Source organism: Cavia porcellus, unplaced genomic scaffold, assembly GCF_034190915.1.
Source record: "Cavia porcellus strain 051 isolate PalLab524CR breed Dunkin Hartley unplaced genomic scaffold, mCavPor4.1 scaffold_5, whole genome shotgun sequence".
Taxonomy (NCBI): Eukaryota; Metazoa; Chordata; class Mammalia; order Rodentia; family Caviidae; genus Cavia; species Cavia porcellus.
This window is the reverse complement of record NW_026947488.1, coordinates 24256145-24284132: the sequence shown is the minus strand read 5'-3', so window position 1 is coordinate 24284132 and position 27988 is coordinate 24256145. Positions and strand designations below refer to the sequence as shown.

The 27988-nt window shown below is 43.6% G+C and overlaps 1 protein-coding gene across 3 annotated transcripts; it reads left to right on the top strand.

Annotated features, from left to right (window-relative positions):
• Positions 1-286: 286 nt before the first annotated feature.
• Positions 287-27988, top strand: Manbal (mannosidase beta like). Of its 3 annotated transcripts, none has more exons than XM_003467641.4 (3): positions 287-409; positions 13241-13449; positions 27087-27988. In XM_003467641.4, exons 2-3 carry the CDS (start codon positions 13300-13302, stop codon positions 27192-27194), a joined length of 258 nt encoding a protein of 85 aa, XP_003467689.1. In that variant the 5' UTR covers positions 287-409; positions 13241-13299; the 3' UTR covers positions 27195-27988. The 3 variants fall into 3 exon arrangements, with proteins under 3 accessions (XP_003467689.1, XP_063104447.1, XP_005002821.1); XM_063248377.1 differs by having other exon boundaries at positions 388-409; positions 13244-13449; XM_005002764.4 differs by lacking the exon at positions 287-409 and adding an exon at positions 416-590.

Here is a 27988-nt window from a genome sequence, read left to right as displayed (position 1 = left end):
GATTTCACGTTCATTTAGTTATTTCACTTTGTCACCCTCCACCCCTCCAACAGACTAAAACTCCGTGTATTTTTAAGTAAACATAATGATTTACTTCTGCGTCAACTATAAGTTTGTTTCCCTTCCTAGCTCACCTGGCCTGGTGAGTCTTCTACAAATATTTACTTAAAGCGCTAAGTGAGAAAAGGTTCGGAGAACCGAGGGAGTCTAGAAGTCTCATCCCTAAAACTCTGCTCCGCTCAAAACCACTGTAGTGGACAAAAGCTGGACCAACCGCGCAGCCAAACTCGCCACAAACCTAGCCGCGCGGCCGGGCGGAACTGAAGCCCCGAGCCGGTTGGGCTGCGTCACTTCCGGGGCTGGGTGTCGCGAGGAATTACTTCCGGGGAGCGGCGCGGCGGCCCGAGAGGTAAGCCCTGAGCTTCCCGGGCTGTTCGGGCGTTTCTCGGTGGGGCGGAGTAGCCGCTGCAGAGGGAACCGAAGGGAAGGGTGGGTCTAGTGGCACCGTAGGCGCTGCTCAGCGGGAGGCACGAACAACTTCCTGCGGCGTTTGCTGGGGAGTTACTTGCCGTGGGAAGTTTGAAATCCAGGTAGGCAGAAGGCCTCGCCTGGCGCCGTCCAGTCTTTAGTTCGGAGCCTGGGCCGGGACTCAGGCTCCACGGTCGGGTCCTGGCCTTTTCCCTCCGTTGGTGGAGCTGCAGCTCGGTAATCGGTGTAGCTGGAGCTCGGATCCCGAGTTTGCCCTGTATTGCTTGGTGAACGCTGAGCAAGGTGTTTTTTCTCTTTGATTCTCAGTTTCTCCTGTGTAACTGGGCATACAGACTTGTCTTGGGAATTAAACGAGACCGTGAATGTCAGATGCTTGGGTGTTCGGTGCAAGTTTGAAGCGAATTGATTCTCTGAATACAGCAGTCTCCAACTGTATTGGTTGTTTCACTTACCTGTGCCCTGAAAATAATAAGTGGAAAAAATTCCCCAAATAACGTTAATAAGTTTTAAATGTGTATTCAGAGTAGCACGATGGAATCTTGAGTCCTTCCTTTGTCCTGCCATAAATTTGTCATCCCTTTGTACAAGGGATCCACGTTGTATATATTACCCACACATTAGTCCCTTAACAGCCATCTCTGTTATCAGATCAATTGTGCAATTCCACAGTGCCTGTGTTTAGGCAACCCCTATTTTACTTTATAATAGACCCCAAGCTGAAAAGTAGTGATGCTAGCAAGTTGACTACACCAAAGAAAAGCTGGAAAGACGTAAACAGAACGTGTTCAGTTAGTGGAAGTGAGTTGCTGCAGAAGGCATTAAGGTTGTATGGAAACTTCAGCAAGGGAACCCCTGTATAAGTGATGCGAAATCATTTCCTGTAAGTGGGGGGTGCTTATACTGGTTCAGGAATAGATTTGAATTGAAAAAAAAAACAAAAATCACCGGAGAGGCTACATCCCCTGGTTAAAACGCTTCTGCCACATTTCCAGAAGTGGAAAAACACATTGAAGGATTTCCAGCAGCGTTGGAAGAACATATTAAAGGCCTTGCAGAAGTGTTAACAGTCATGGAATTGGAAAACCAATTGTGGCTTCTACAAAGAGGGGGAAAGATAAGAAACTGAAACAAATAATGTGGATATCACTATAATTTGCTGAAGTGTTGCAGATTTAATAGACACAAAAGGACAAAATTAGGAACTACTATTCTTAGATGGAATGTAGTGTTAAGGTCCCCCAGACATCACTAGAGTTACAGCCTCTACAGCAACACTGGTGAATTGAAAAGAAACAACTTCCATTACAGTGTGCTTCCAAAAGATGTCCACAAAAAACATTCAGCTGTCTCAACCATGAGCAGCATCTGCTCCTGATACCCGGTCATCCACACTGTTGTCAGTGATCCAGGGTCACATTACAGTATCTGTGTCATTCACCTCACCTCATTTCATCATGTACACATTGTATCATCTCACATCATAAGAAGAAAGATAAGTACAGAAAAGATTTTGAAAGACAAACTGTATTCACATAATTTTTTTCTAGTATATTGTTAGAGTTATACTATTATTAGTTGCTGTTGTTAATCTCTTATTGTACCTAATTTGTAAATTAAACTTTATGGACAGAAACAGCATATTTTAGCATTCACTGTTATCTATGGTTGCAGACATCTACTAGGTGCCTTGGAGGATATTCCCCCATGGTTATGTTTCCACACATAGTGGAAATTACCCTGTAGGATCTCAGATTTTTAAAGCCAGGCATGGTAGCATATACCTGTAATCCCAGTACTTGGGAGGCTGAGGCAGGAGGATTGCCATGAGTTTGAGGCCAGCCTGAACTACACAGTGAGACTTTGTTGCAAAAAACAAAAAAAACTCCCAAACCAAAAACAAACCAAACTCATACTTAATAGTCACAGCAATTTTGGGCAAATAATAGTATTTTGGCTGGGTTTATTTTGGTCTGTAATCCCAGCTGCTTGGGAAATTGAGGGAGAGCAGTCTGGACAATCTAGCAACATCTTGTCTCAAAAAGGACTGGGGTGGGGCTGGGGATTTAGCTCAATGGGATAAGCACCTTCCTTGCAAGCAGGTGGTCATGAGTTTGATCCCCGGTACCGATAAAAAAAAAAAAAAAAAAAAAAAAAGGATTGGGGAATTTAACTCAATGGTAGACCATGTACATGGCTCTGGATTTAATTCATAATACTGCCCCACAAAATTTCTTTCTTTTTTTTTGCAGGACATCTGCATAACAATTTTACTTTACTAGTCACTGATGATTCTGGCCTGAGAGATGGCTTAACTCTTCATCAGACAAAATTCAAACCCAATTCCAAGCAGCTTTGGGTATATGTTATAGTGGGACAAATCCAGATATGCAACCCATTGCTATGAGGGCAGTACCTCTTGACACTGGTTTTCAATCCCCAGTCAGTTTCAGTTGAATTTGCAGAACAGAATTTGAAAACCTTATCACTAGAAGCCAAGAATCACCCTGAAAACATACTATACACCTTTGGAGGAAAGTTGGGAGTTGGTGAAGCCTCTGGCAATTTTGGAAATCTGGTGTTTTCATTCTTAGTATTTGCAAAAACTTGAGAGCTATACATGTCTCCATGGTTGTTTATTTTGAAATGTTGGCCTTTAATTTTTTGTGGTACTGGGGATTGAACCTATTGCCTTCCCATTAAACTACAACTCCAACCCTTTTATTTATTTATTGGTTTCAGCGATCGAACTTACAACCTTGCGCTTGCAGGCAGATGCTTAGGCCACTGAGCTAAATCCCTGGCCTATTTTTATTTTTTGAGACAGTGTCGAAGTCACTAAATTGCCAGGTCTGAGCTTGAATTTGCAATTCTGCTTCAGCTCTAGAGAGCTGGGATTACAGGTGCATACCACCATACCTAGCCCACAGTCATTTAGTAATCAAGTTTCTAGACTCCTCTGGGCTGTGACAGTTTCTCAGACCTTCCCTGTTTTAGATGACTCTGACAGTTGTGAGGATTAATGGTCAGATTTTTGCAGAATAACTCTGCAGTTGGGATTTATTTTCCTCATGACTAAACTAGGCATAGGAGTTTAAGGAAGGAAGACCATAAAAGTTAACGCTCCAGGGTACACAGACAATATGAATTATCACTGTTGATATTAACCCTTGACATAGTAATCTCATGTTTTCTGTAAAGTTACTCCTTCCTCCCAGTTTCATATTGTGCTCAGGAGAAAGTCATTATGTATAACCCATACTTCGGAGTTTGGAATTATGCCTCACACTTAAAGGCAGAAGATTTGCATAAATTATTTTAAATTCTCAATGGAAGATTTGTCTATTTCTTTTTTTTTTCATTTCTTATTTATTTACATCAATATAGACTCAAGGATATTTATTGTATATTTTGGATTATAATCTAGCACTTGTTGCTTTTGTTACTCTAATTGTTCCAATTTTGGTCATTGGGGACTTTTCTTTTGACATACCTCCCTCAACATTTTGTTGTGGTTGTTGTTGCATTTTATTTTATTTTATTTTATGTTTTTGTCTTTTGAGACAGGGTCTCACTACACAACTCAGGCTGGCTTTGAGCTTATTTTGTAGCTCACGCTGAACTCACAATGATCCTTCTGCCTCAACCTCCTGAGTGCTGAGATTATAGGCATTGAGCCACCACACTCAACTTGTTGCATGTTTATTAATGCGTATTAGGTAAATAGCAGTGATGGTGAACCTTTTAGAGCTGTCAGTGATATAAACAGCCTGCTGCACCACACATGCCATAGAATAGTATAGAACAGTGAGTTTCATTTTAGCATATTTGTACCTGCAGTGTATTTGTTTTTTTTTTTCTAAAATACTTTCATACTTTCTATTTCTTGCTCATCCTGTATATTTCTGCCTCCTTTCTAGAATTGCCATTTGCCAAGGAGCCCTGGTTCCTTTTATTAGAGAATGGCCCAGAAACTAAGACCTAAGCATGAGGTGTGTTCATTGCTACTCTGGTATCCTTGCTTCTAGACCTTCTCAGGGGACAGAGCAAGAGATACATATGTATATACACAGGTCTTTAGATGTTTCTATCGCTACATGTATCTGTATTAAGTTGAATGTACTCATGTCTCTTAACTTTCATTCATTACTATGTGGATTTTACTAGCGTCCTTTTCTTCTTTACCTGTAACCTCCCCATTCTACCTCTGACAAACATGACTTCCACCATCTCTTTACTTAAGCGTCACTTGGGCTATACAGGTATAGTGATTTTAGAATGGCTCTCCTGTGTCCCTCATAGGAAGCAACTTTATCGACTAGAGCAGTATTCATGTATACAGCTCAGGGGCCGGGGATTTAGTTGAGCAGTATGAGTGCCTGCCTATAAGTGCAAGGTCATGACACTTTAATCCCATGACAGTTTGATCCCTGGTACCTAAAAACAACAACAACCAAAAAGCACCATGTATATATAGCTCATTCTACCTTTACTGTTTTGTTTTTTAATCAGTACCGGGGATCAAACTCATGACTGCACACTTGCCAGGTGGGTCCTTATGCCGCTGAGCTAAATCCCCAGCCTCTGCCTTTACTTATAGACTCTTCTCATTTCCAAAATTAGGTAGGTCAGTATTCTGTTACCTCCATCCTTTCAGTGATGTTTAAAATACTGAGGTTCAGAATGTCACTGTCTGTATTACTTCCCAAGATGTTGGAACCTATGATTTTTAAAACATTTGCATACATTAAAGTTTATTTCTAGTGCTATAAAATTTAATAGATTTTGACAAATGTTTATTGTCTTCTGTTCACCATTATGTTATCATATATAATAGTTTCCCGTCTATCGAGGGTTATTTTACTTTATTTATTTATTTATTTTGTCTTTTTCCTTTTTATTGGTTTGGTACTGGGGATCGAACTCATAGCGGCCTGCTTGCAAGGCAGGCGCTTATGCCACTGAGCTAAAATCCCCAGCCCCCTCGAGGGTTATTTTAAATTTTCACATTTTGCCACAACAATCTTGTTGACATTCTCTACAATATATCTAACCTGTGAATCTGCCAGGTCTGCTAACCCTTTGCTATATGTCTTTTGATTGTTATAATGGTCTTGTAACTAATTTTTCCATTCTTTCTCCCTACAGTCATTCTCAACTCAGCAGGCAGAGAAACCATGTCGTTTCTTTGCTGTGAGCCTTCCAGTAGCTTCTCTTTCAGAGAAGAAGCCACAGTACTTACAGAGATCTACATGGCTCTGCATAGCTTTCTCACTCTCCTGTTCTTGATCGTGAAGCTCTTTCCTGGCTTGGAAACTTTGCTCTTGCTCTTCCTCCACACTGAGATATTCTAGCAGATACTTAAATTACTTCCTGTCTTTTTGGTGGTGTGGAGGAATTGGTGGGAATTGAATCCAGGGCCTTGCACATGGGAAGCACATGCTCAGTCACTAAGCTGCACCCCAGCCCTTCTCTTGCTTCTTGTCTCTAATGTCATCCTCTCGAAGAGGTCTTTCCCAGAGCACCTCATATAAAACAGTATCCTTTCTTCTTCTTTATATTTTCTCATAACATTCCTGATGCACATGCGTGCGTGCGTGTGCGTGTGTGTGTGTGTGTGTGTGTGTGTGTGTGTGTTTGAGTACTTTCATTTGGGTGAAAATTCCATGTCAGGGACTAAAGTAGTGTCTGCACATAATGGATACTCAATAAATTTTTGTCCAGTGAATAAATGTCTCAGACTACCAGTGTCTGGTTTTTGGGAATGAGCTTCACAGGGTCCTGTAACCTCATGAAACCAGACCAGTTGCTGTGTTTGGTAATAAATGAGCATGCGCTGTTTGCTTCATTGTGATAGGGGTCTGAGAGTCTCCCAGTATGAACACCTGTGCTCATTAGTAAGTCTGGCACATCACAGGGCTGAGACATTGCACAGTGGTCAGCCCGACCCACATCCTACCTTGGACTTACTGGCAGAGCCTGAGGAAGCCCATGGCCACTCAGCCTCTTCTGTTAACTGATGCTTGAGGAATCTGCTCTTGCTTTGAGGTGGGAAACAAGCATAAAGCTTTGTCATTTGCCAAATATTTGTAAGTCAGGCCCTGGGATAAATTTTTGAGGCACCCACATCCCTGATGTTCAAATTACAGTGGATCAAGTAGAATAATAGATCCTAATGTAGCATGTCTCAGCAAAGAAGGAATAACTTTTAGGTTTTGGTCTCTGTACTGGCTAATAAAGTTAGTGCTAGTTGCAGCCTTCCAAATGGTTTTGTGGCTCATCAATGGCCACAGCCTGCAGTTAAAGAAAACACTGACCTGGTGGGTGGGAGCTCTGGCCGTATAGGAGCCAGTTAGTTTGACTCCTGACTTTGCATTTAGCCAGATAAACCTTGGGTAGGCCGTATAAGCTCTTCCAGGCCTTAGTTCCTGAACCTCAGCGGTGCTGCTCCTGTGGTGCTTGAGAAATGAATGTGAGGCTGACTTGAACACACTGTGTGCGGCACCTGGCAGATGATCTGCTTGCTGTTCAAGCAGCAGTGATTGTGAGGATCAAAGCTTATCACAGGCCAGGTGTGGTGCCCTATGGCATGTGCTCTAGGAGGCTGAGACAAGAGGATCACAAATTGAGCCCAACGTAGGTGACGTCGTGAGACTGCTTGAAAATTTTTAAAAGGTTGGGAATGTAGTTCAGTGCAAAGGACCTAAGTTCAATCCCCAGGAAACCTCCCCCATCCCCAGAAGCTTAACCACAGGGAATGGAATCTCTGTGTGTTGTGTTTTTGAGATCTGAAGGATGTTTAGGATTCCTGTGACTTCTGTAATCAGGAAAGGAAACCTCAGAACTATTGGCAGGTGGGCTGGGAAGTAAAGCCCAGAGGCTGTAGAGAAAGTGAGACTACAGCGTTTTGGAAGCACAGAACATTTTTGGTAGAACTTTTGCATAGTCACCCTCCTGTTAACACCTGTGCTTTGCAGTAGGGCGCCTCTGGCCACATGTGACTGTAGTTAATTTCATTACTGTCAAGTAAAATTCAGTGTGTGTGGGGGTGTAACTCAGTGGTAAAGCACTTGCCTAATATGTACAAGGCCATGGGCTCAGTCCTCAGTACTGCACACACACATGTGTGCACAGGGACACTAAATAAAGTTTAGAATAATTCAGTTCCTCTATAACCACTTTTAAATACTCAGTAGCCACATGTGGCTGGTGCCACATGTGACCATTTAGAGAGCACAAATACAGAAGAATATTTCTGACAGTAATAGTTTTATTGGATTATACTTGATTCTACCTTTATAAAAGTCTTAAGATGGAAGTAGGATATAGATTTTTTCTTTTTAACTATTCATTGTTTCAGTAGCATAACAAAAAATTAAAGCTTAGGACTCATTTACTAGCAGCTATTTGTTATGGCCTCTTTTGATCTTTATCCAAGGAAGTCATTTTATACATGTTTGCAATACATGTTTATCCAATTATTTCACTTTACTTTTTTCAGTACTATTGTATTGCAAAGACTTCACACTCATCTGGCAACATAGTGTTTATACAGCATTTATACGCCATTTTAGTGTACCATAATATACCATAATTGAGTTAACCTCTTTCTTATTTTTGTATGAGTTGTTTCCTGTTTTTCAGTATTATGAATAACACTAGCATGAACTTTTTCAAAGACTTTCTTTTTTTGAATTGTTTCCTTAGTATAAATTCTAGGAAGTAAGTTATTCAGTCAAAGGATATGATCACTTTTATGCTTGTCAGTATATTTTGCCTGATTGCCACTTTTTAAAAAGCCTGAATGTATTAGAGCTTTGAATAGACATTGTTGTTTGGTTCAGGGGAACTCTGAGCCTGTAAGTTGCGAAGAAGTCAGCCTGAAGTCCAGCTGTTTGCTATTAGAGTTGGATTCTGTAAACTGCCTCCTTCGCCTTTCATCCTTGCTGATGCCCAGCCCTGTCTCTGTTGTACCACCCCAGATACTCACAGTTATGCTGCCTTAGTAGCAATAGTAAATCTGGGTATTTGCAGTGGCGAGTATAAAGCTTGGGACCAAGGATATTTTAAATTTATAAGGTACAACTGCAGAAACAAGATTGCTTGTGTGTGTGTGTGTGTGTGTGTGTGTGTGAATACTGGAGACTGAACCCAGGGCCTTTGCACTGAACTGTATTCCCCAATCCCTTTTTCAGTTTTTTATTTTGAGACAGAGTCTTGTTACCAGGTCACCAAGTTTTCTAGGCTAGGTTTGAACTTGGCTCCTTCTGCCTCAGTCTCCCAGAGTGCTGGGATTACAGGTGTGCTAAGCCTAGCTAATATTTCAACCTTGGTGTTCATGTGCTGGTGCCTTGTAGGGGCTGACGGCTCTTCCAGGGAAGTTGTTCTTGCAGCTGCTGTGGAATTCACATCGGGGCCAGTTTATGAGCCGCTGCAAACAGTCTCTCCGGAGTCCGAGCGTCATACCTTGTATTTGACCAAAAATGGTATTCCTGAGCATGATGCCCCACCTGATTCACCATACTTGGAGCCAGATGATGTTGGGTTTTTTCCAGAAGTCAGATTCTTCCTGGAAGGATGAAGATCTGCCAGCTCTGAACATTCTGAAGAAAATGGGCTGCAGGCTTTGAAGGCTGTACGCTGTGTAGTCAAAACTGCTATGAAAGGTGGCTACACTGCTGGCCCAGGCATATGATCTTCTGAAGTGACCAAGTTAAAAGAATAATAACATTTGTGTGTCTCGCTCTGTTTACTTAGTGCATGATTTTTATTATTCAGTCACTCTTTATGTTGGAAGAAAACTGCAAAGCAGAGAAGCAGCAGTTAAGGTGGAAGAAGGTCCACCTTCAGACAGTTCATTGTGTCTGGGGCCGTCCCACGGAGAGAGAATATAAGACACATGTGATTGTTTATTTATTTATTTTTGTCTTTTTGAGACGGTCTCGCTACGCAGTTCAGGTTGGCCTTGAGTGTATTTTCTAATCTAGCCTGGTCTCAAATTTGGAGCAGTCTTTCTGCCTCAGCCTCTTGGGGTTACAGGAATGTACCACCATGCCCAGCTCGGGCACACATCATTTAAAATTTTTTTAATACCTTTTTTAATACATTTTCATAAAAAACAAAAAGCAGGTGAAATTTTTAAATTTCAGTGTATATATATATATATATATATATAATAGGACAGGTGTGGTGATACATACCTGTAATCCCAGCACTTGCGAAGCTGAGGTAAGAGGATCACAAGTTTAAGACCACACTGGATTGTATAGTGGGACCCTGTCTCCAAACAAACAGGCCAGGGATTTAGCTCGGTGGCACAAGCACCTGGCACAAGGTTGTGAGTTTGATCCCTGGTACCAAAAAACAAAAACACAGGGCTGGGGATTTAGCTCAGCGGCATAAGCACCTGCCTTGCAAGCAGGCAGTCATGAGTTCGATCCCCGGTACCGATAAAAAGGAAAAAGACAAAAAACAACAACAACCAAAAAAAACCCAAAAATACCCATAAAGCAAGCTTGCTTGCTTGCTTGCTTTCTCTCTCTCTCTTTCTTTCTTTCCCTATGTGGTGCCAGGGATAGAACCTAGAGCTTCATGCATGTTAGGTTAGCACTCTTCCACTGACATATATACCCTTTGCCCTAAAATTTACCATTTAACCATTCTTAATTATAAAATTCAGTAGCATTAGCAGTGTTATGTAATCATCACCACTATTTCCCTAACTCATCTCCCCAAACAAAAATTCCATAGCTATTAACAAGTAACTGTCACCTCTTTCTCCCCTGGCTCCAGGTAACCTCTATTCTATGTCTGTCTCTCTGAATTTGCCCATTCTAGCAACCTTATATAAATGGAATTGTAGAATACCTGTCTTTGTGTATTTGGCTAATTTTTTGTTCAAGTTTCACAGTGCTTTCAAAGGCTGTTCATGTTGTAGCATGTGTCCTTTACCTATTTTTATTTTTGTTTGGTACAGGGAATTGATCTCAGGACTTTGTGATTGTGCAGGCAGGTACCTCCCTCCCCAAAAACCCCAAAATAAATAAGGATCGAGATTTTTGTTTTTGGTTTTTTGATGGTGAGTGTGATGTGTGTATTATTATTATTTTGAGATAGAGTTTCACTATGCAATTTAGGCTGACCTTGAACTCACTTTGTAGACCAAGCTGGCCTTTATTTATTTATTTATTTTTTGGTCTTTTTCATTTTTACTGGTACCAGGGATTGAATTCACGACTGCCTGCTTGCAAGGCAGGCACTTATGCTGCTGAGCTAAATCCCCAGCCTCTCAGGCTGGCCTTTAACTCATAACAGTTCTCCTGTCTTAGCCTCCTGAATGCTGAGATTATAGGTGGGGTGCCACCATGCCTGGCCTTGTATGTATATTCTGTAGTGTGGATCTTTATATATTCTAAATACTAGACCCTCATTAGCTATATGATTTACAACTATGTTCTCCCATTCTCTGGGTTGTCTTTTCATAGTCTTGGATAATGTCCTCGTATGCACATTTTTCTTTCTTTTTTGATATGGAGGATCGAACTCACAATTTCATGCTTGCCAAACAGGTGTTTTTACTGCTGAGCTAAAACCCCGACCCCTTCTTCTTCTTCTTTTTTTTTCTTTTTGTACGCATGTTTTTAATTTTTTATGTTATTGTTGTTTTTTGAGATAGGATATCACTTTGTAGTTCAGGCTGGCTTTGAAGCTGGTCTCAAACTCACAGCAATCCTATCTTGACTTCCTGAGTACTGGGATTTATAGGGTTGTGCCATTATGCCCAACAAGTTTTAAATTTTGATGTGAAGTCCAGTTTATTTTTCTTCTGTTAGTTGTGCTTTTGATGTCACATCTAAGGGATCATTGCCAAATCCAGTGTCGTAAAGATTTCTCCCTATGTTTTCTTGTGATAATTATGTAGTTTTAGATCTTTGACCCATTTTGAGTTAATTTTTACATTCTTTTGGACATGGATATCTAGCTTCCTAGAAGCATTTGTTAAAAAGACTTTTATTTCCTTATTAAAAAGATCTTAGTTCTCCTGTTTGAAAATCAGTTGTATTTGAGTATTTATTTTTAAACTCTATAATTCTGTTTGTCTACTGTTTAGGTTTATAGTCTTAAATTCTCAGTAATATATATTGAATGACTGGCAGTTGAACCCAGGGTTTTGTGTATATTAGGCAAGTGCTCTACCACTGAGCTATATCCAAGCTTTAAAAAAATTTTTACTTTGAAACAGGATCTGAGTTGCTCTAGTTGATCTTGAGCTTGAAATCTTCCTGCCTCAGCCTCCCAGTGAGCTAGAATTTCAACACCATGTTGGGCTAAAAACATTAATGAGATATTTTATATTCTAATTTTCATGTAGAGTCATTGAAACAGTGTGTATTTAACCTACCAGTCACCTCAGTTCAGACAAGCTTTGTTTCAAATCTTGGTAGCTACAGGTGGCTCAGCTGCAATTAGATCGCTCAGATTTGCCAAAAATTACATGTGACACAGATCTTTGAAAAGGCTTGTGGGTTCAGGTGTGCCTGGTGCTTTTGTCCCTTTGTCATTGGAGTGGGCAGAAGGAAGCCATCTGTGTGTGCTGTGGTAGAGAAGGAGCAGTTTATTCCTGCTTGGGGAGGAAGAGGAGGATGACAGATGGTGGAAGGAGATGATCTTGAGCTCAGCCCTGGAGGCAGAGTGGGGGCTTCAGAAGCAGTCAGAGTGGGAAAGGCCTCTTTGGCAGAGTATACGGCTTAGGCAAAGCCCCAGGCGTGAACGGAAGAGTTCAGTGCTCTTGGAGAACCCAGCAGCTCTTTCAGCTCAACCAGAGTATTAGGCGCGATGGTGGTGCTGAGGAAAGGAAGGTGAGAGAGAGGGGCAGAAGCGGACCGGTCACCGCTGGCCACCAGTGCCCGTGTTAGTCACACCTCCAGCATTTCTTCTCCGGATCATTGTCAGTGGCTCCCTCACTGACCTCACTGTGACTACTTCCCCCCTCCCTTTGGTGTCCATCCCCCTGCTGAAAAGTGTAATTATGTCACTTCTCTGCTCAAACCCTTTACATTTTACTCCATCCAATAACAAGTGTCAGGGTCCTACAGAATCTGTCCCAGCTCCCCTCTGGTCTTGCCCGCTTCCACTCTCGCTCCCGATCACATCTCTGGCCATGTTAGTCGCCCTGGGCCTTTGTACTGCTTTTCTCTGTTCTAGGCATGTGAGTTTCTCAGATAGCAAGTGGTTCATTCTTTCACTTCGTCTCTCTGCTCCATCCATTCTCATTTATGATGTTCAAAGAAGCCTTTTCTGTCACATATGCAAGGTAAAATGATTCCCGTCCTAAGCAGGAATTCTGACCTTGGAGCAGGAATCCCGAGGGAGCAGAGATTTGTCTATTCTGTGAACTCTTCAATGTTTAGTAGTCAATAAGTATTTGTTGAGTGAATGACTAGATGAATAAATAAATGGATCAATAAAACAGGCATAGCAAGACTTCTACAAGTGCATTGACTTGAGATTTTCATTGAAGAGTTTCCCTTTGTATTTACCTGTTTTCCTTAACACTGTATTTGGAAAATTTCAAACATACAAAAATGTTGAAAGAATGGTTCACTGAATATCCATGTATTTTCTAATTAGATTTGAGAATTGTTAATGTTGACCACAGTTGCTTTATGTATTCTCGTAGTATGTGTGTGTATTTGTGCAAGTGGGGCTATTTAAAGTCCACTGTAGAAACATAACTCTTACTCTTTGTGTTTAGAAGTGGGCTCTGGAGAGTGGCAAATCAGAGGAGACCTCAGGTAGCAGACAGCTTGGGTCATGGCCTCCGACCTGGACTTCTCACCTCCTGAGGTGCCTGAACCCACTTTCCTAGAGAACCTGCTGCGGTATGGACTCTTCTTGGGGGCCATCTTCCAGCTCATCTGTGTGCTGGCTATCATCGTACCCATTCCCAAGTCCTATGAAGCGGTGAGTCCTTCCCTGTGAACGTTAGCTCCAGAGTGCCAGGCTAAGTTCTAGGGACTAACCTAAGTGTCATCACAGCCAAGATAAGCAGGGATGGGCCTTACAGCTTTAGTGTATTGCCACATCTTTTTTAATTTTTAATCGGTACCGGGGATCGACGGCTTTAGTGTGTAACAGAACTCTCCTCTGTATATTGAACTACATGACTAATACTTGATTTTTTCAAACATCCATTCAGACTAGGGGTGGAGGGACTGGGAATCAAACACAGGATCTGGTGCTTGCCAGGCAGGCATTTATGCCACTGAGCTATATCCCCGGCTCCCTATTAAGATTTTGATTGCTTGCCTTGTGTCAGATTACCGACATGGGCTGTCTGCCTTAAAGGTTCTTCTGCTCTTTAGGGAGAAAGCAAATGTAAACAAACCCCATTTACTCCCATGGAAGCACAGAGTCCAGTGAGGGTGTATAACAGGGCGCCAGGGGACTCAGTCATAGCTTGGACCAGCAGCTGGGCAGCCCACACTGCTGAGGAGACAGTGTTTGAGTGTGATAGAAGGAATGAGCAGACTTCTGCCAGGTGAAATGGGGAAGAGATGAGGCCAGTATTCCAGGGGGAGGGAACTGCTTGTGTGAGAGACCTGAGGAGTAAGGAACTGATGAAGGTGACCATGTCAGAATACAGACGGGCTGCGGGATACCTCAGTGGCACAGTGCCTGCTTGGCAACTGTGAGGTCCTGAGTTTGATTCCTGGTACCAAAAAACAAGAATACAGGCAGGACATGGTGAGAGGTGTAGCTAGAGCTGTGGGCATGGAATGACATGATCAAATTTGCATTTTTTGTTGTCTTGACACATTTTATAAAGTGTGTTACACTAGTCTGTAGCACCCTCCTGCCTGCCCAGAATTGCATATAACCTTTCCAGTTTTCTCTAGGTCAAATAGGGAAAGGGAGAGGACAGCGTTCCATTGATTTGTTGGAGAAAGCAAGTCTTTGTCATCTGTGATACCAGCATCCCAGGATTTGGCTAAGTGCTTTCCCATGGGGTTAACATGGTTGTCGGTTGCCATATGTCCTACACACAGAGAGTTCCATCTAGAGGCCTGAGTCCATTTAGGGGGTTATTTGGTACACACGCCTCATGGCTGGTGCTGTGTAGTTGCTGTTGTGTGTCAGCAGGCACATTTGGCCGCCCCATGTTCTATTAGAGATTCTAGAGCAGCGGTGGTAAACCTGTGGCCTGTTCCTGCAGCAGGCTGGTTCAGAGCTGCGAACAGCCTGCTGTAGCACTTGTGCCATGGGTTCATCACTGCTGTTCTCAAAGCTTTGCCATCACTGTTCTAGTCAGTTCAGGTGATGTCACCTGACTCATCCTTTGTAAAATCCATCCGTCAGTCTTTCACCTAAATGGTTTTAAAATCTATTGGTGACAATTGCTTAGGATTTTCCATTTTGCTCTATCCACTGGAGTTCTCCAGCAAGCACATTTTTATCACACGTATATAAAAACTTCTGAAATGCTGTTTATATAAAAAGTAGCATAAGTGCTTGTTTCGTTCCATCAGTGTTCAGAGTAGTGAGTTTGACTTCAAAAACTTCTACTGTTGACCAATGAATCTTTAGTTTTCATATGCTTTTGAAATATATTTGTATATATTTGATGTGTTTGGTTTTTTAATACATTGTTTTAGTGGGAGACCCTTCAAGTTGGTATCTTTGTTTTTGTAATACCTCAAGTCTTTGGTAGCTTCCTTGTTTACAGGTTCAAAAGATGTCTCAGGCTCATTTTGAACATTTCCTGCCACAGTTCTGGAATCACTTATTTCTCCAAAAATCCCTACTTCTTTTTAACTGGAAAGTAGAATTTAGAGACTACAGTTAGAACATTAGAAGCAATCAGCACTACTGAGTTGTAGTTGCTTCTGTGCTTTTTTAATGACTAACGGTAGCAAATAAACCATTTTTAAAGAAAAAAGACTTGTGATTTCGTACTGGTATTTCCAATTTAAACTCAAGATTGTAGTGTTTATTTATATTATTTCATTTTTAGTTTATTTATTTTATACTAGAGATTGAACCCAGGGTCTTGCACATGCTAAGCAAGTATTCTAGTGTTGAGCTATATCCCCAACACTTTTATAATTTTATTTTGAGTCAGGGTTTCACTAAGTTGCCTTGGCTGACTTTGAATTGCAACCTTTCTCCCTCAGCCTCCTAAGTAATAGGATTTTAAGTATCTGCCACTATACCCAGCCTATTTACATGATTTTATGCTAGTGTTTTGTATCTCTTTTGTCTTTGGTGGGGGGGGGTGGTACTGGGGATTGAACTCATGACCTCATGCTTGCCAGGCCGTTGAGCTAAATTCAAAGTCCCCTCTTTTGTCTTGTGCTGGCAATCTTGTTTCCTGGTAGCGTTAAAAAAATGATTCATTTGCTGTGTCCTGTTGTATCAGAAGTCCCTTAAAAATAATAATAATAAAAAAGAAGTCCCTAAAGCTATCCCAGGTTCAGAGATTCTCTGGGAGGATTTACAGCTATGGTGTATCACAGCGAAAGGATACAAAACAAAGTAATCAAGAAAAGGCATATGAAGTAAAGAAGAGAAAAACCAGACAAGCCTCTAGAGGGCTCTCGATTGGAGTCTTGTGGAGATGTGATAGATTGTGTGATGTGTCTTCTAGCAGGGAAGCTCATTACTGACTCAGAACCCAGGGTTTTTACTAGGGACTGGTCACATAAGATTTGTCTGCCTATCTGTACCCAAATTACAGACTTCCAGAAGGAGCTGGTGTTCACCATAAGCCGTATTGCCTGCTCAAATGATTTGGGCAAAGTGAGCCACTCTTTATCAACTCTGGGAATGGTAGGAGCTTCCTGAAATCCAAATTCACAGATGCCAGCTAAGGGCCAGTCTTCCATCAGGCTTTAAGGATAACAGCCTTTTAAATGTTAACTCTATTCTTCTCATCTACAATATACTAATGATAGTTTTAAAATAGTTGTATTGGGCAGGGATATAGCTCAGCAGCATAAGCACCTGCCTAGCAAGCATAAGGTCCTGAATTCAATTCCTGGTACCAAAAAAAAAAAATAGTTGTGTTATATTTACTACTATAACATTTCTTTTTGTTCTTCAGCCTTAGACTATGTCCCCGTAGCCGTGCATGGCGGTTTCATACCTGTAATCCCAGCACTTGGGAGGCTGAGGCAGGAGGATCATGTTTGAGGCCAACCTACACCACATAGTGAGCCCCTATCCCAAAAAAACAGTGCAACAAGAAGTATGTGTTCTGTAGAAAGTTGGAGTCAGAATACTGTGTTTAATAAGGTTTTCTCTGACCAAGTAGACTTGGTTTAATTTGTTGCTTTAATTTGTTTTTAGTTTCTAAGGAGTTTTTCTTGTATTTAAAATTATATGACACATTTATATATAATATTTTCAGAGGTCAAACTATGTAATGAAGCACATTTGTAGACATTTCCTTTAATCCCATTATGCTCCACGATGTTCCTTCCTCCTCTCATAGGGAGCCATTTTTATTAGTGTGATTTATCTTTATTATTTGATCTTTTTTGTGTGTGTGTGTCTTTTTCCTTTTTATCGGTACCAGGGATCAAACTCACGACTGCCTGCTTGCAGGGCAGGCGCTTATGCCGCTGAGCTAAATCCCCAGCCCAGATCTATTATTTTTTAAACAAATGCATATATGTATGTTGCAGATATTCATATATATATATATTCATGTTCCCTTCTTTGACATATAAAAGATAGCATATTCTTAAACTTAGTTTTGTACCTTCTTTTTATTTTTACTTAACAGTATATACTGCATCTTAAAGATCCACATCTTGGAAATCAGCATGGCTTGGGCTTGGAGGTTCTGCTTATATAGAATGGAATATGATAGGGATAACCAAAGCTGTGGGGAACCTCTGAGAAGGCACAAGCGTGTGCTGGAGGTGGAGAAAGAACATGGCCAGTTCAGTTGAAGTGGATTTAATGTCTCCACATGGTTCTGTCAAAGGAGCAGGTAGATTTACAAGTGCACAGTGGGAGGAGGGTCTGAGTGTTGGCCAACATTTGGGATTTGTGAGATGTCACTGAAGCCAGGTGAGGGGACAGATTCTCTCAAAGAGAGAATACAGAATGAGATAAGTGGCCCAGCAGTGATCCTACAGGGGGCTGCAGCATTTAGGGTACAACATGGGGAGAGGGAGCTGCCTCGAGGGAGAGGAAGATGGTGAGTGTGGACAGGCTTATGACCTCAGGGTATCTGTCCATCTCTCATTCTGGTATTTTAAGAAGGAGGTCACCATTGGAGTTATTCCACCCACGGTTGTATCATACTTTAAAAACATAGACCCTGCGCTCTCGGGCTCTGTTCTCGTAGACATGGCAGGCTGTTGGGTATTATAAATAACTAACGTTTCTACTGGTGCTGAGGAAGCCTTCTGTAAGCCCCTAGGGAGGGAAGTGATGACTCTTCCTGTTTTCTAGGCAGAGATGGAGAGTCGGAGGCATGACCATGTGGAGAGCAGGGAAGCTGCTCACCTTATTTCTTAACCTTTTGAGGTAAATGACAGAGGTCCGGGTCAGTCCAGCATACTTGTAGAAGAGGGGCGTATAAGTGTGCAATAGGTTAAGGTCCCAATAGGAGTCTTTTAACAAAAGGCTCAAAAATACGCCTCCACACCCTGTACCAGTGACACTGAGAGGTTAATTTGGGACAACAGCTTCATCTTTTAAAATATAAATATAGCACAGCATATTTCATTTTTGTTTATCTTATAGTTTAGAGATGTAAAGCTCATGCAAGGGAACTGTCTCCATAGCTGAAGCTTACTGTTTTAGCTTTTTGTTTTTTAGGCTTTTCAACGGATCGGTGGCATCAATCCAACTTTTTATTGCGTTAGAGTAACAAAAGGCCCCTGATATGCAGAGATTCTGCCACTGGCTCTCCTCTCTATTCCCTGTAAGGCAGCTTCTCTCTTTTCCCAAACTCCCACCTACATGGGAAGGAAACACAGTATTCTGTGCATAAATATGGTGACAAAGAGGTTGAGTGCTGAAGCTGTGCGGTTTGGGGATTGTGCTAAATAGCTGTCTGGGATTTGGATTTTGGATACAGAAGGGGCATTAAGGGGGTTTTAACTTGGGAACATGGAGGACTTAGAGAGGAAATGAGTCCCTGAGAATGGGAGCAGCTTGTGCAGACTCCTGGTAGCCCCAGGACAGTAGGGAGTAGAAGTAAAGGGTGGCTTGAGGCAGGAGAGAGAGTAAAGGGGGGCGCAGAGCCAGAGAACAGTCTAACGCTCTTTGCTGTTTTGCTTAGAGCAAAATCATCTTACTTGGCGTATAGAAACAAGATTTATTAGTGGCTTTTGGGTCAGAAGATAATATTTTTGGCTCCAGATGATGGGAAGGCCTCTGAAAAGCAGAAGAATGTCTTTCCTGTTCTAGTAAGCTGATTTTTTGCAACTAGTTTATGACTTTAGTACTGAGCCGATTATTTGAAAGCTCTTTTGGGAGTAATCAGGGAAAGAAAAAAAGAACACTTAAAGTGCTTCCCACCCCATTCCTTTCCTTTTCATAGTAGGAGCAAGGTTTAGTTTGTAAAAGCAAAACCTTTAGAATCCTAAACCAAATGAAAAAGTTTTCCAGTTATCACTTCGTTAAACTGAGACCTGAGAAAATAAACATTTTTTTGAGCCAGGTTGAAGCTTGTGCCACACTTAGTCCAAGCATTTTCTTTAAGGCTTGATTCTAAAATACAGGGTTGCATATCCATATACTATCTCTGTGTAGTCCAGGATGGCAGATACATTTGTCTCTCCTGCCAGGTCTGGTTGATTTTATGGTGATCATGGTCAAAATGAGGAAAGAAATTGATCAGCGATGTTTGCCATGAGCGAGGGGCCAGGAGTGGCAGTTTAGATTGCTCGCTCTTCATCTGGCACACATTCTCCACCTGGCTGCACTGAGAACCATATGAGGAATTTTGAGAGTCCTGGACTGTACCCACAGAGATTCTTCAATTTCTTTTGAACTTGTAGATCAGCATTTTTTAAACCTGGCCAAGTGATTTTAATATGCAGCCACTGATCTAATCCTTAGATGATTTTTGTAAAGCACAAACCAATTTTAGGACAGGAAATGATCAGTTCTAGTGTGTTAAGTTTGAAATAATAGCAGTCCATCCTATGTTGGAAGAGCCAGCAAGAAGCTGGAAATAGAGCCTGGGTGTTCTTTTATCCATGTAGTATTGTTCCTCAAAAACCTAAGAACAAACCAATAAGCTGTTTAAGGGAAATTAAGACAGGAAAGACCAGAACTTGGAGCATACCCAAGTGCCCGAGGTATTTTCCATGCATTATAGGTAAACTGAGAAGATGCGGATGCTCTCCCATGACCCAAAGAGCAAGAATTCATTGGCGCCTCTGGAACTCATCACTCCATCCTGCTTCCTCTGCTAGTCTTCCCTAGGGCTGGAGAGACGGGCCAAAGTTTATGTCTCTCAGCTATAGTGTTCCAAAGAGAGGCTGCCTTCCTACTTGGTTACTGCTTCAAAATCCTCAGGGAAGGGACTGTGGCTGACCAGGCCTGGTTCAGCTGTGCTCGGCGTGGGGGAGGGCCACTGGAGTGGAGCGCCGACAAGGCCTGTTCTACAGGAGCCCTCGGCAGACAAAGCTTTGGTGCTTGCTCCTCTCACTCCTTAGGAGATAAGCTGAGCAGTGGGCAGGGGACAGGAGAGAGTGGCCTCTCCCCAGCCACTAAGGACTCCAAAGGACATGTGTGAAACCAGTCCCCAAAGAGGTGATGGAGGTAAGCTTGGCTGCTCTCTTTCACAGTACGGTTTTAGTAGAACAAAATTCTTTTTAGTGACTGATTTATTTAATGATACTGGAGATCAAACCTGGGGGCATTAAGCTATATCTCCAGTGTACCCCTCCACACCTTTTTACAGTATCAGGGATTGAAGCCAGGACCTTCACACAAGCCCTTTTTTAATTTTTAATTTTGAGGTAGCGTCTTACTAAGCTGCTAAGTTTCCCAGGTTAGGCCTGCACTTGAGATTCTCCTACCTCATTTTCTCAAAGTGCTTGGGTGTGCCTGCCCAGTCAGAACAAAGTCTTAATAGGTGGTTCCTTTCTCTCTAGGGGGTCCCTGGGTAGGCTTCAGGAGTCTGAGACCCCTTAAATGGTAGACAAAAGGCAATGTTAAAAACTCAAGCACATTTCCTGGTACATAGCTTTTCTCTGAGTGGAGTGTAGTAGTTTTAGGAGGTGGGAGCCCAATTCCAGGAGATTAAGGAGTGGGCAGTGAGAAAGTTAAGGTGAGGAGCTGTCTCCCTCCCTTCCCATAATCCTGCTTAGTTTACCTCCTAAGCCTCTTTTAAATCCGTTTATACCCAGAATGTTGATCCAGTCAGCCCTAAGCAAGTGGTGTTGCCTTTTAATGCAGCAATTCATGGTGCAGATAGTAATGATGCATCTGACAATTATAAACTAGTAGTTTGATTGTTGACTGATTTAACTCTTCATATGTTTATGTTGCAGCTCAGCAGCCATGTGCTAGCTCTTAGAAAGTAGGCCCTTCACTTGCACTCTCCTGTTCCCGTGGTATTGGGGACAGCTTCCCTGAACAGAAACGATAATTACTCTCAGAACTGGGCATATCAGGACACCATGGACTCAGGCTCGAGAGGTCTCCTGGCTTCTCTGGGAGCATTGATTTCCTTCTTAAGCCCTCATGTGTGTTAGGAAAGTTGGTGCAACCTCAGTCTGCCTCCTTGTCACTCAGAATGAGCAAGTGAGAGAAACTATTTCTCTGCCTGTGCTTACTTTCCACATCTCATGGAAAGGCTGTGTGTGTCCGCAAGCTCACACCTTGCCCCATATGTGGTAAGAGGAAATGGGTACCATCTGGGGTCAGGCCACATTTAGCTGCCTACTCCTGTGGCCACAGTGACTGAGAACCTCCAGCAGATAGGATAAGGGCAGTGCCTTCAGGGCATTCTGTGTAGACAAATAACAAGCGATGTCCAGCACTGTGATCTAATGGAAGAGAACTCCCTAGAATGGACAGTGAGAGTGGTGACTTTCAATGTGATGCCCAAATAGACTTCACCATCAGCCAATAAGCCCTGCAGTATTTGGCACAAAAGGATAGAGCCTTCCCTGGATGCAGTAGGATAGGAGCTAGAACATCGGAACCTTGCTAGAAAGTTTTACGTGAAGGTCTTGATTTTAACTAGGCCCCTTGTTGCTCCTGACGGCTGCCATAAATGAACTCGGTGAGCATGTACCCATTCTCAGCACCTCAGGAGCCAGGCTTTTAGAACCAGCTTTCAGTTCTGCACTGTGTGGGGTTTTTGTTTTGTTTTGTTTTGTTTTTGTTTTTAAGCCTGAGAGGAGTTCACAGTTACATTAGGAGGCAGGGTGTTTTTTGCCTAATGACCCGTCCTGTGAGACTGTTGTGTGCTGGGCATGGTGTAAACAAGCTCCCACCAGCCAGTGGCCTGGAGATGTGTTCCAGCTTGTGGGAGAGACGGCTGGACCCTGGGAGCCGCACACCACCCAGTAGGGATGGCACATAGATTCCTGCTGAATTGTGTCTGGAGTGAGGTCTCAGGGCTGTTCTTTCTAATCACAATTCCACTTGCCTGCCAAGTGCGTCCTGGACTTTGTCTCTTTCTTCATTTGTCTCTTCAGTTGAGTCCACATGGACAACCTCCGCTGCGCCCCTAGTCTCAGCTAGTCCTCTCCTCTTCTCAAGGCCGCTGCTAGCTCCATCTCTGTAAGGTCTTCTTAGCACCGCTTGCTCTGCAGGGCCTCAGGCAAGAATAGCACTGAGGGGCCGGCAAAGAGCTTCAGTGTTAGGCAGACTTGGTCTGAGTGCCAGCCCCTTATTATTCCAGCTGAGCCTTGGGGCCTAAGCCATAAAAAGAGGATCCACAGAGTTCTTGGAAGATCAGATGAAATAAATCCAAGACAGCACTCAAGCATAGCACAGTAGTTTTCTTTGCCTAGACCATTTTCAAGGAAAGAATGGTTTTAGTCTGTGTAGAATGACATGCTGTCCTGATTTACAGAACTAAATCCACAATGAGCTGTAAAGTGGAAATCATAAAACTTAGTGCGCCTTCCCTGCTGGAAGGGATTTGATGCATTGTGGCACAGATTCGATTATTTGAACCTGATGAATAGCAGCAATTTTCTGGCCTGTAAGTGACTCAGAGCAGCCTCATTATTGATGGGGCCGGTATCCACAGAAGACACCTCCACAGCCCCAGGAGCCACTTGGCAGCTGAGATTTTCTTTCTTTTACCTTTCACAACATAGTGGTCAAGGAAACTTAAAACTGGCTTCAGAGGAAGGCAGTGTTCCCAGATTTGAAGGTAAGGCTACGGAGTGTGTAGCTGACCATCTGCCTGCCTCATCCTGGTGACACACATCTGAAGAGAAATTAAAGTTACTCTTTCATTTAGAGTCCTTCCTGCCAGCTGGAGTTGGAGCTGCAGGTTCTGTGTGACTGGGACCTAAGGACCCAAAGCATGCGACAGGTGCTTTTGCCTCCCCACAGCTTGCAAGGAGGGTGGCTGTGCTGCATATGCCGTATGCAGTTTCAGGGGGCCTTAGTTGCCTTACCTGTAAAGGGCTTCATAGTGGCTGACTTACTGCTGTGGTCAAGAAGCTCAGTGAGCTGACAGATGTGGAGTGCTCTCATGGTACACATCCTCCACACGTACACATCCTCCACATGTACACGGTACACATCCTCCACACGTACACATCCTCCACACATACACATCCTCCACATGTACACGCCCTTCTTCATTGCCCCAAGGTGTGTGGGACCTATGTGTACCGGTTGCAGGTAGGTAAGTCGAATGCCTGCACCTATAGAGCGGATGGAAGGCAATGGATATGGGTACTCCTGGCTAGCAGGTAGCCTAGAGTGACAGGAGGGCTGGCTAGAGAGAAGGCTGAGGCTGAGTGGAATGGCCTCACAGACCATGCTAAGTCTCGTGGAATCTGTCTCATATAAAGGAAGGCTAGCAGCATTTTAAAAGCAGAAAACAGGCATGATCAGGACTGTTGTGATTACTTTAGGAAAACAGACTCTGAAAGCACTATGGAGAATAATGAGAGCGGAGAAAACAAGGAATGGGCAGGAGAGTCCATAGGTGGCTGATACTGTCAGAAGTGGGGAGGAGAGCATGGGGTCTGAGCCAGGGCTGCAGAGTGCACCTAGAGCAGAGGCCCCTAGTCTAGACCCCTTGGGGAAGAGGAGTAGACAGTGGGTGTGGAGGCACAAGGGCATCATGAGAATTTAGAAATGACTTGAATAACTGGATGGTTTCTAACTTGGGTTACTGGATGGGTGACAGTGCTAGAAACTGAGATGGGGAAGTGAGGAGGAGGTCTGGGGTGAGGAGGAGACAGATAATGCATTCAGATGACTCGATGACTGTAATGTGTACACACACCCACAGAGAACTGCTTTCAGCTTCAAAAAATACAGCATGAGTTAGGAGCACCAGCCCACTTTCCTGACTCCTATGGGAACATTAGTCACACACTGTGGGGCTCTGAGTGACCCTTCAACAGTTAGAACCTAGAACAGACCCTTCTCTTATTGCAGAATCACCTTGTAGTGCTAGAGGGAGTGCTTAACAGAGAAAATGTTACATTTAATTCAGACTCAAGGGGTTCATGGCCCCTAAGCTACCCAGGAAACCCTGGGGTCTCCAGGAAGTACTGTATAACCAGTTGATTAGGTTCAAAGCCAGACTCTGCCACTCACCAGTTGAGACCTTTGATAAATTCCCTGAATATCTGTGTCTTTGTTTATAAAATGGGACTCATGATGGCCTTTATGAGATTAAACTGTCTAGACTATATAGCGTAGGGCCTGGAATAGTGTAAATAATTACAGTATTAGCCATTGTTGGTAGTGATGCCTAGCATACCGAAGGGGGTGTGTATTAGATTTTAGTGCTGTGTGTCCATACAAAGAGTGAAGTAGGTTCTTTGTGGCGTTTTTTGTTTTGGTTTTCCTTTTTGGCATTACTGGGATTGAACCTGGGACTTTCACCTTGAGTTATAACCTCAGCCCTTTTTTATTTTTTGAGGCAGGGTCATACTAAGTCATTAAGTTGCCCCCTGGGGTCAAATTTATGATCCTTCTGGATCAGTCTCCCAAGAGTTCTGGAATTACAGACAGGTTGAAGCCTAGTCTTAAGCATTGTATTTTCAGAGTAATAAATGAACAGAATCTCCATAGTTATGGAAGACCTATCCTGTTCTTTCATTTGCTTGCTCATTTAGCAACAATCGAAGCATCGCAAAGAGATCATGGGCTAACAAGGGAGACCGACACAGAAAGCCATCACTATGGCAAAGTAGTAGCGGTGTTATAAGGTGCCTAGTGCCTGGGGTAGGAGCAGAGGAGGGATGCTGCCAGCTGAAATTGGAGCCGCAGAAAACAGAAGGTTAGATGGTTGGAGTGTGTTCTTGGGCAGACTACAGAGCAGGATTTGCTAGGTGATCAAGGGAACGAGGATATGGCTATTGATGGCAGTTGTCAGGGAAAGCTCAGGGCCTGACCAGACAGGGTGGGAGAGATGGTCTCCTTCGTGCCATCCTGGGTGGGTTATGGAGAGCCATTGGTGATCTGAAAGATGCCAGAAGGGATGAGATGCCAGAAAGAGGGTCTGTAGAGTGAGAAGGCCCGGGGGCCAGCAACTGGGTGTCACCAGCTCTGAATTCTGAAGTGGGCCCCACTAAAACTGGAGAAGACACCTGGCTTTGAACTAGAAAGAGGATCTCTGTCCTGGAGATCTGGGTAAGTCCTAGCAGGTTGCCTAGGCATAAACCCTTGCCCAAGATGCTCAGGAACTGAGTGATTTCTGCTGGCTTTCTGCATTGACATAGTTTCCAGGCCCCAAATGCATTAGGCCCTGTTGGGTTTGCTATAAACACAAGCCTTCCCCATGCACTCTGCAGCTGTGTATGTGCAGTTGACAGGCGCTTCTCTGAAGTTGGGTTTTGTTTTTCTAATGGGCTTTTTTTTTTTTTTTTTTTTTTTTTTGCCAAGTTGTATAAAGTTATTACCACAGGGAGATCTTGGATATCACTTTGACTTTTGATAAGAGGAAGCCTAGCAGGCCAGAGTAGTACAGAGCTGTAGTCTAAGTTCTGGGCAAGGAAGTGGCAGCACTCCTGTTACAGGGGAAGCTCAGGCTGTGGGTTCCTGAGACCCCTCACCAAGGCCTTCATATCTGGTATCTTGATTGGCTGGCTAGGGGTGATAGTGGTCAATAAGATGGAGTTGGAAGGTGACAGGGCTCTGGATTTGACCTTTGGCAGGCACTGCCTCCTCTCCCAGCCCAGCTGTGGTCCCTCTGCTTTGGGCAGTGGGGGTGGGTAGGTGATGAGCAGGGGAAGTCAGAGAGTTAAGCTAGCTAGAAGCTGAGGGTTGGCAAGTTAAATATGGATATTTCTGTCTTCCAGAAGAAGTATGTAGGCCCCCTGTCATGGAAGCCTGCTTTTCATTCTCTCTTTAAATAAAGATCAGGGTAAAAAGCATTCCTCTGTCACATGCTGGGGCAGCAGAGTGGTGAAGTCCATGGAGAGATTTGCACCCAAATAAAGGGGTGAACTCATAACCTATTGTTGCAGCAAGCAAGTGCAGAGCCAGTGGCATTGGCTGTGCAAAGTCTTCCAGAAAAGCTGGGAATCTATATTGTATGGAAGCCCCCCAATTAGTTTAAATTACAAAGCAAAAACATTGCAGGCCAAGGGGAGCTTGCCTGTAGATCAGCCTAGGCCTATGAGCAGCAGTGATGTCCCTGGCCAGCGTGGCCTTCCTAATGTCCTTTCTACTTTATCACCCAGAGGAGGTGAAGCCACTAAACAGGAGTAGCCTGAATCTGCTCCAGGTTCTTCTCTGACATGAGCCTCAGTGGCTCATCGAAGGTCAGACCCTTCCAGGAGTCCACCTTCTTTATTAGCACAGTGAAGGCCAGGACTGAATCTGTTGTTTTGAACCTTTTCCTTTCAACAGCAGAACCTTTGTTTCAATCAAATCACAGTGTATAAGGAAACAAATCACTGTATGAATAGATAAAACAGAGCTGCCCTAGTTGTGAGGGAATCTGGAGTTCTGGCTCAAGGCTACCCCTGCCCTCCCCTAGGGCACCTCTGCCAGGCTGCACAGAACACGGTGTAGTGACTCTGCACCTGCTGGCTGCCCTGTCCACCTTCAGCCCTGCATTCTGTGGTGTGAATGGGACCACAGCCAGCCCCTCACCCACATTCTGTCCAGTCCTTCACACAGGGTGAGCAGCCAGCCGCCAGATAGCCACTACTTCCTGGTGTTTCCATGCCTTTTGCCTTCTGACATGAGCCCACCAAGCTGTACATTGCTATTTCCATTTCACAGATGAGTAACCTAGACACAGAAGGGAAGTGAGTTGCCCACAAGGTCACTGTGCTGGAAAGTGAAAGAGCCCAGATCGGAGTCCCAGGGAGGAGGCTTCCCATTCCTGGTGTTTCCAGATCATGCAAAGCCCCTTCAGTCAGGCTTGATTGCTCTAAGCTAGCTGGACTTCTCTTTTTATCACCTTGCAGGAGACAGAACCATCTGAACCCAGAACCGCAGAGGTGACAAGGAAGACCAAAGCTGCTGTTGCTTCTGCCAACAAGAGGCCCAAGAAGGAGACCAAGAAGAAGCGGTAGAAGTGGAGGCCTGAGGAGCCAGGCAGGCCTGGGGGCAGTCCTCTGGGAATCAACATCCTGTTTCCGCTATCCTGGGCTCAGTGTCTAGAGGCCGTGACACCCTCTGACCACAGAGATCTGACAGTCATGACAGTCTCCAGGCTTCAGCTGGACAGATAACACTTCCTCTTCCTGCTCCCATGGTGGTTTTCAGTCCAGGGACTGAAATGCCCTATGAGCAGACACTGCCCTAGGGGGGTTGTTCAGAAGCCAGGTTAGCTCGCAGTTACTTAATCACTGTGGCTAGCCAATAGGCACCACCTTGTGGATTCACACTACACTTTGGAGTCATTATCTAATGCTGACAAGTACTTCCTCTTCCATTGCTATGTACCACAGATGTGCTCATTAGTCACTTTCATTTCTCCTGTGTGGATGGAGCCAGGCCTTACCTGTGTTAGGGCAGGACACTGTGGCCATGTAATTGAGCGGTCCACGAGCTGCATCTGTCAGGCCTGAAAAACGCTCATTGGCAGAAGGCCTGGGCCAGGGTCATGCCTGCATTTCCTCTAGCAGGTGGGAGGGATCTGGCTGAATGAGTGTATATTTGTTGGGCATAAACTTTTTGAGCCTTTGAAGTAGCAAGCTTGTCAGCTTCAGACCAGCCTCCTGAGCGCATTACAACACATTCATCATGTGTTATGCCTTTGACTTCTACCTGTACGTCCCCCCTGCCCCTCTGTTTTTCATTCTCTAACCAGTAAAGAAAAGTTACTTGGGAAAATAAAAGTCAATAAAGTGCTTTGCATGCGGAA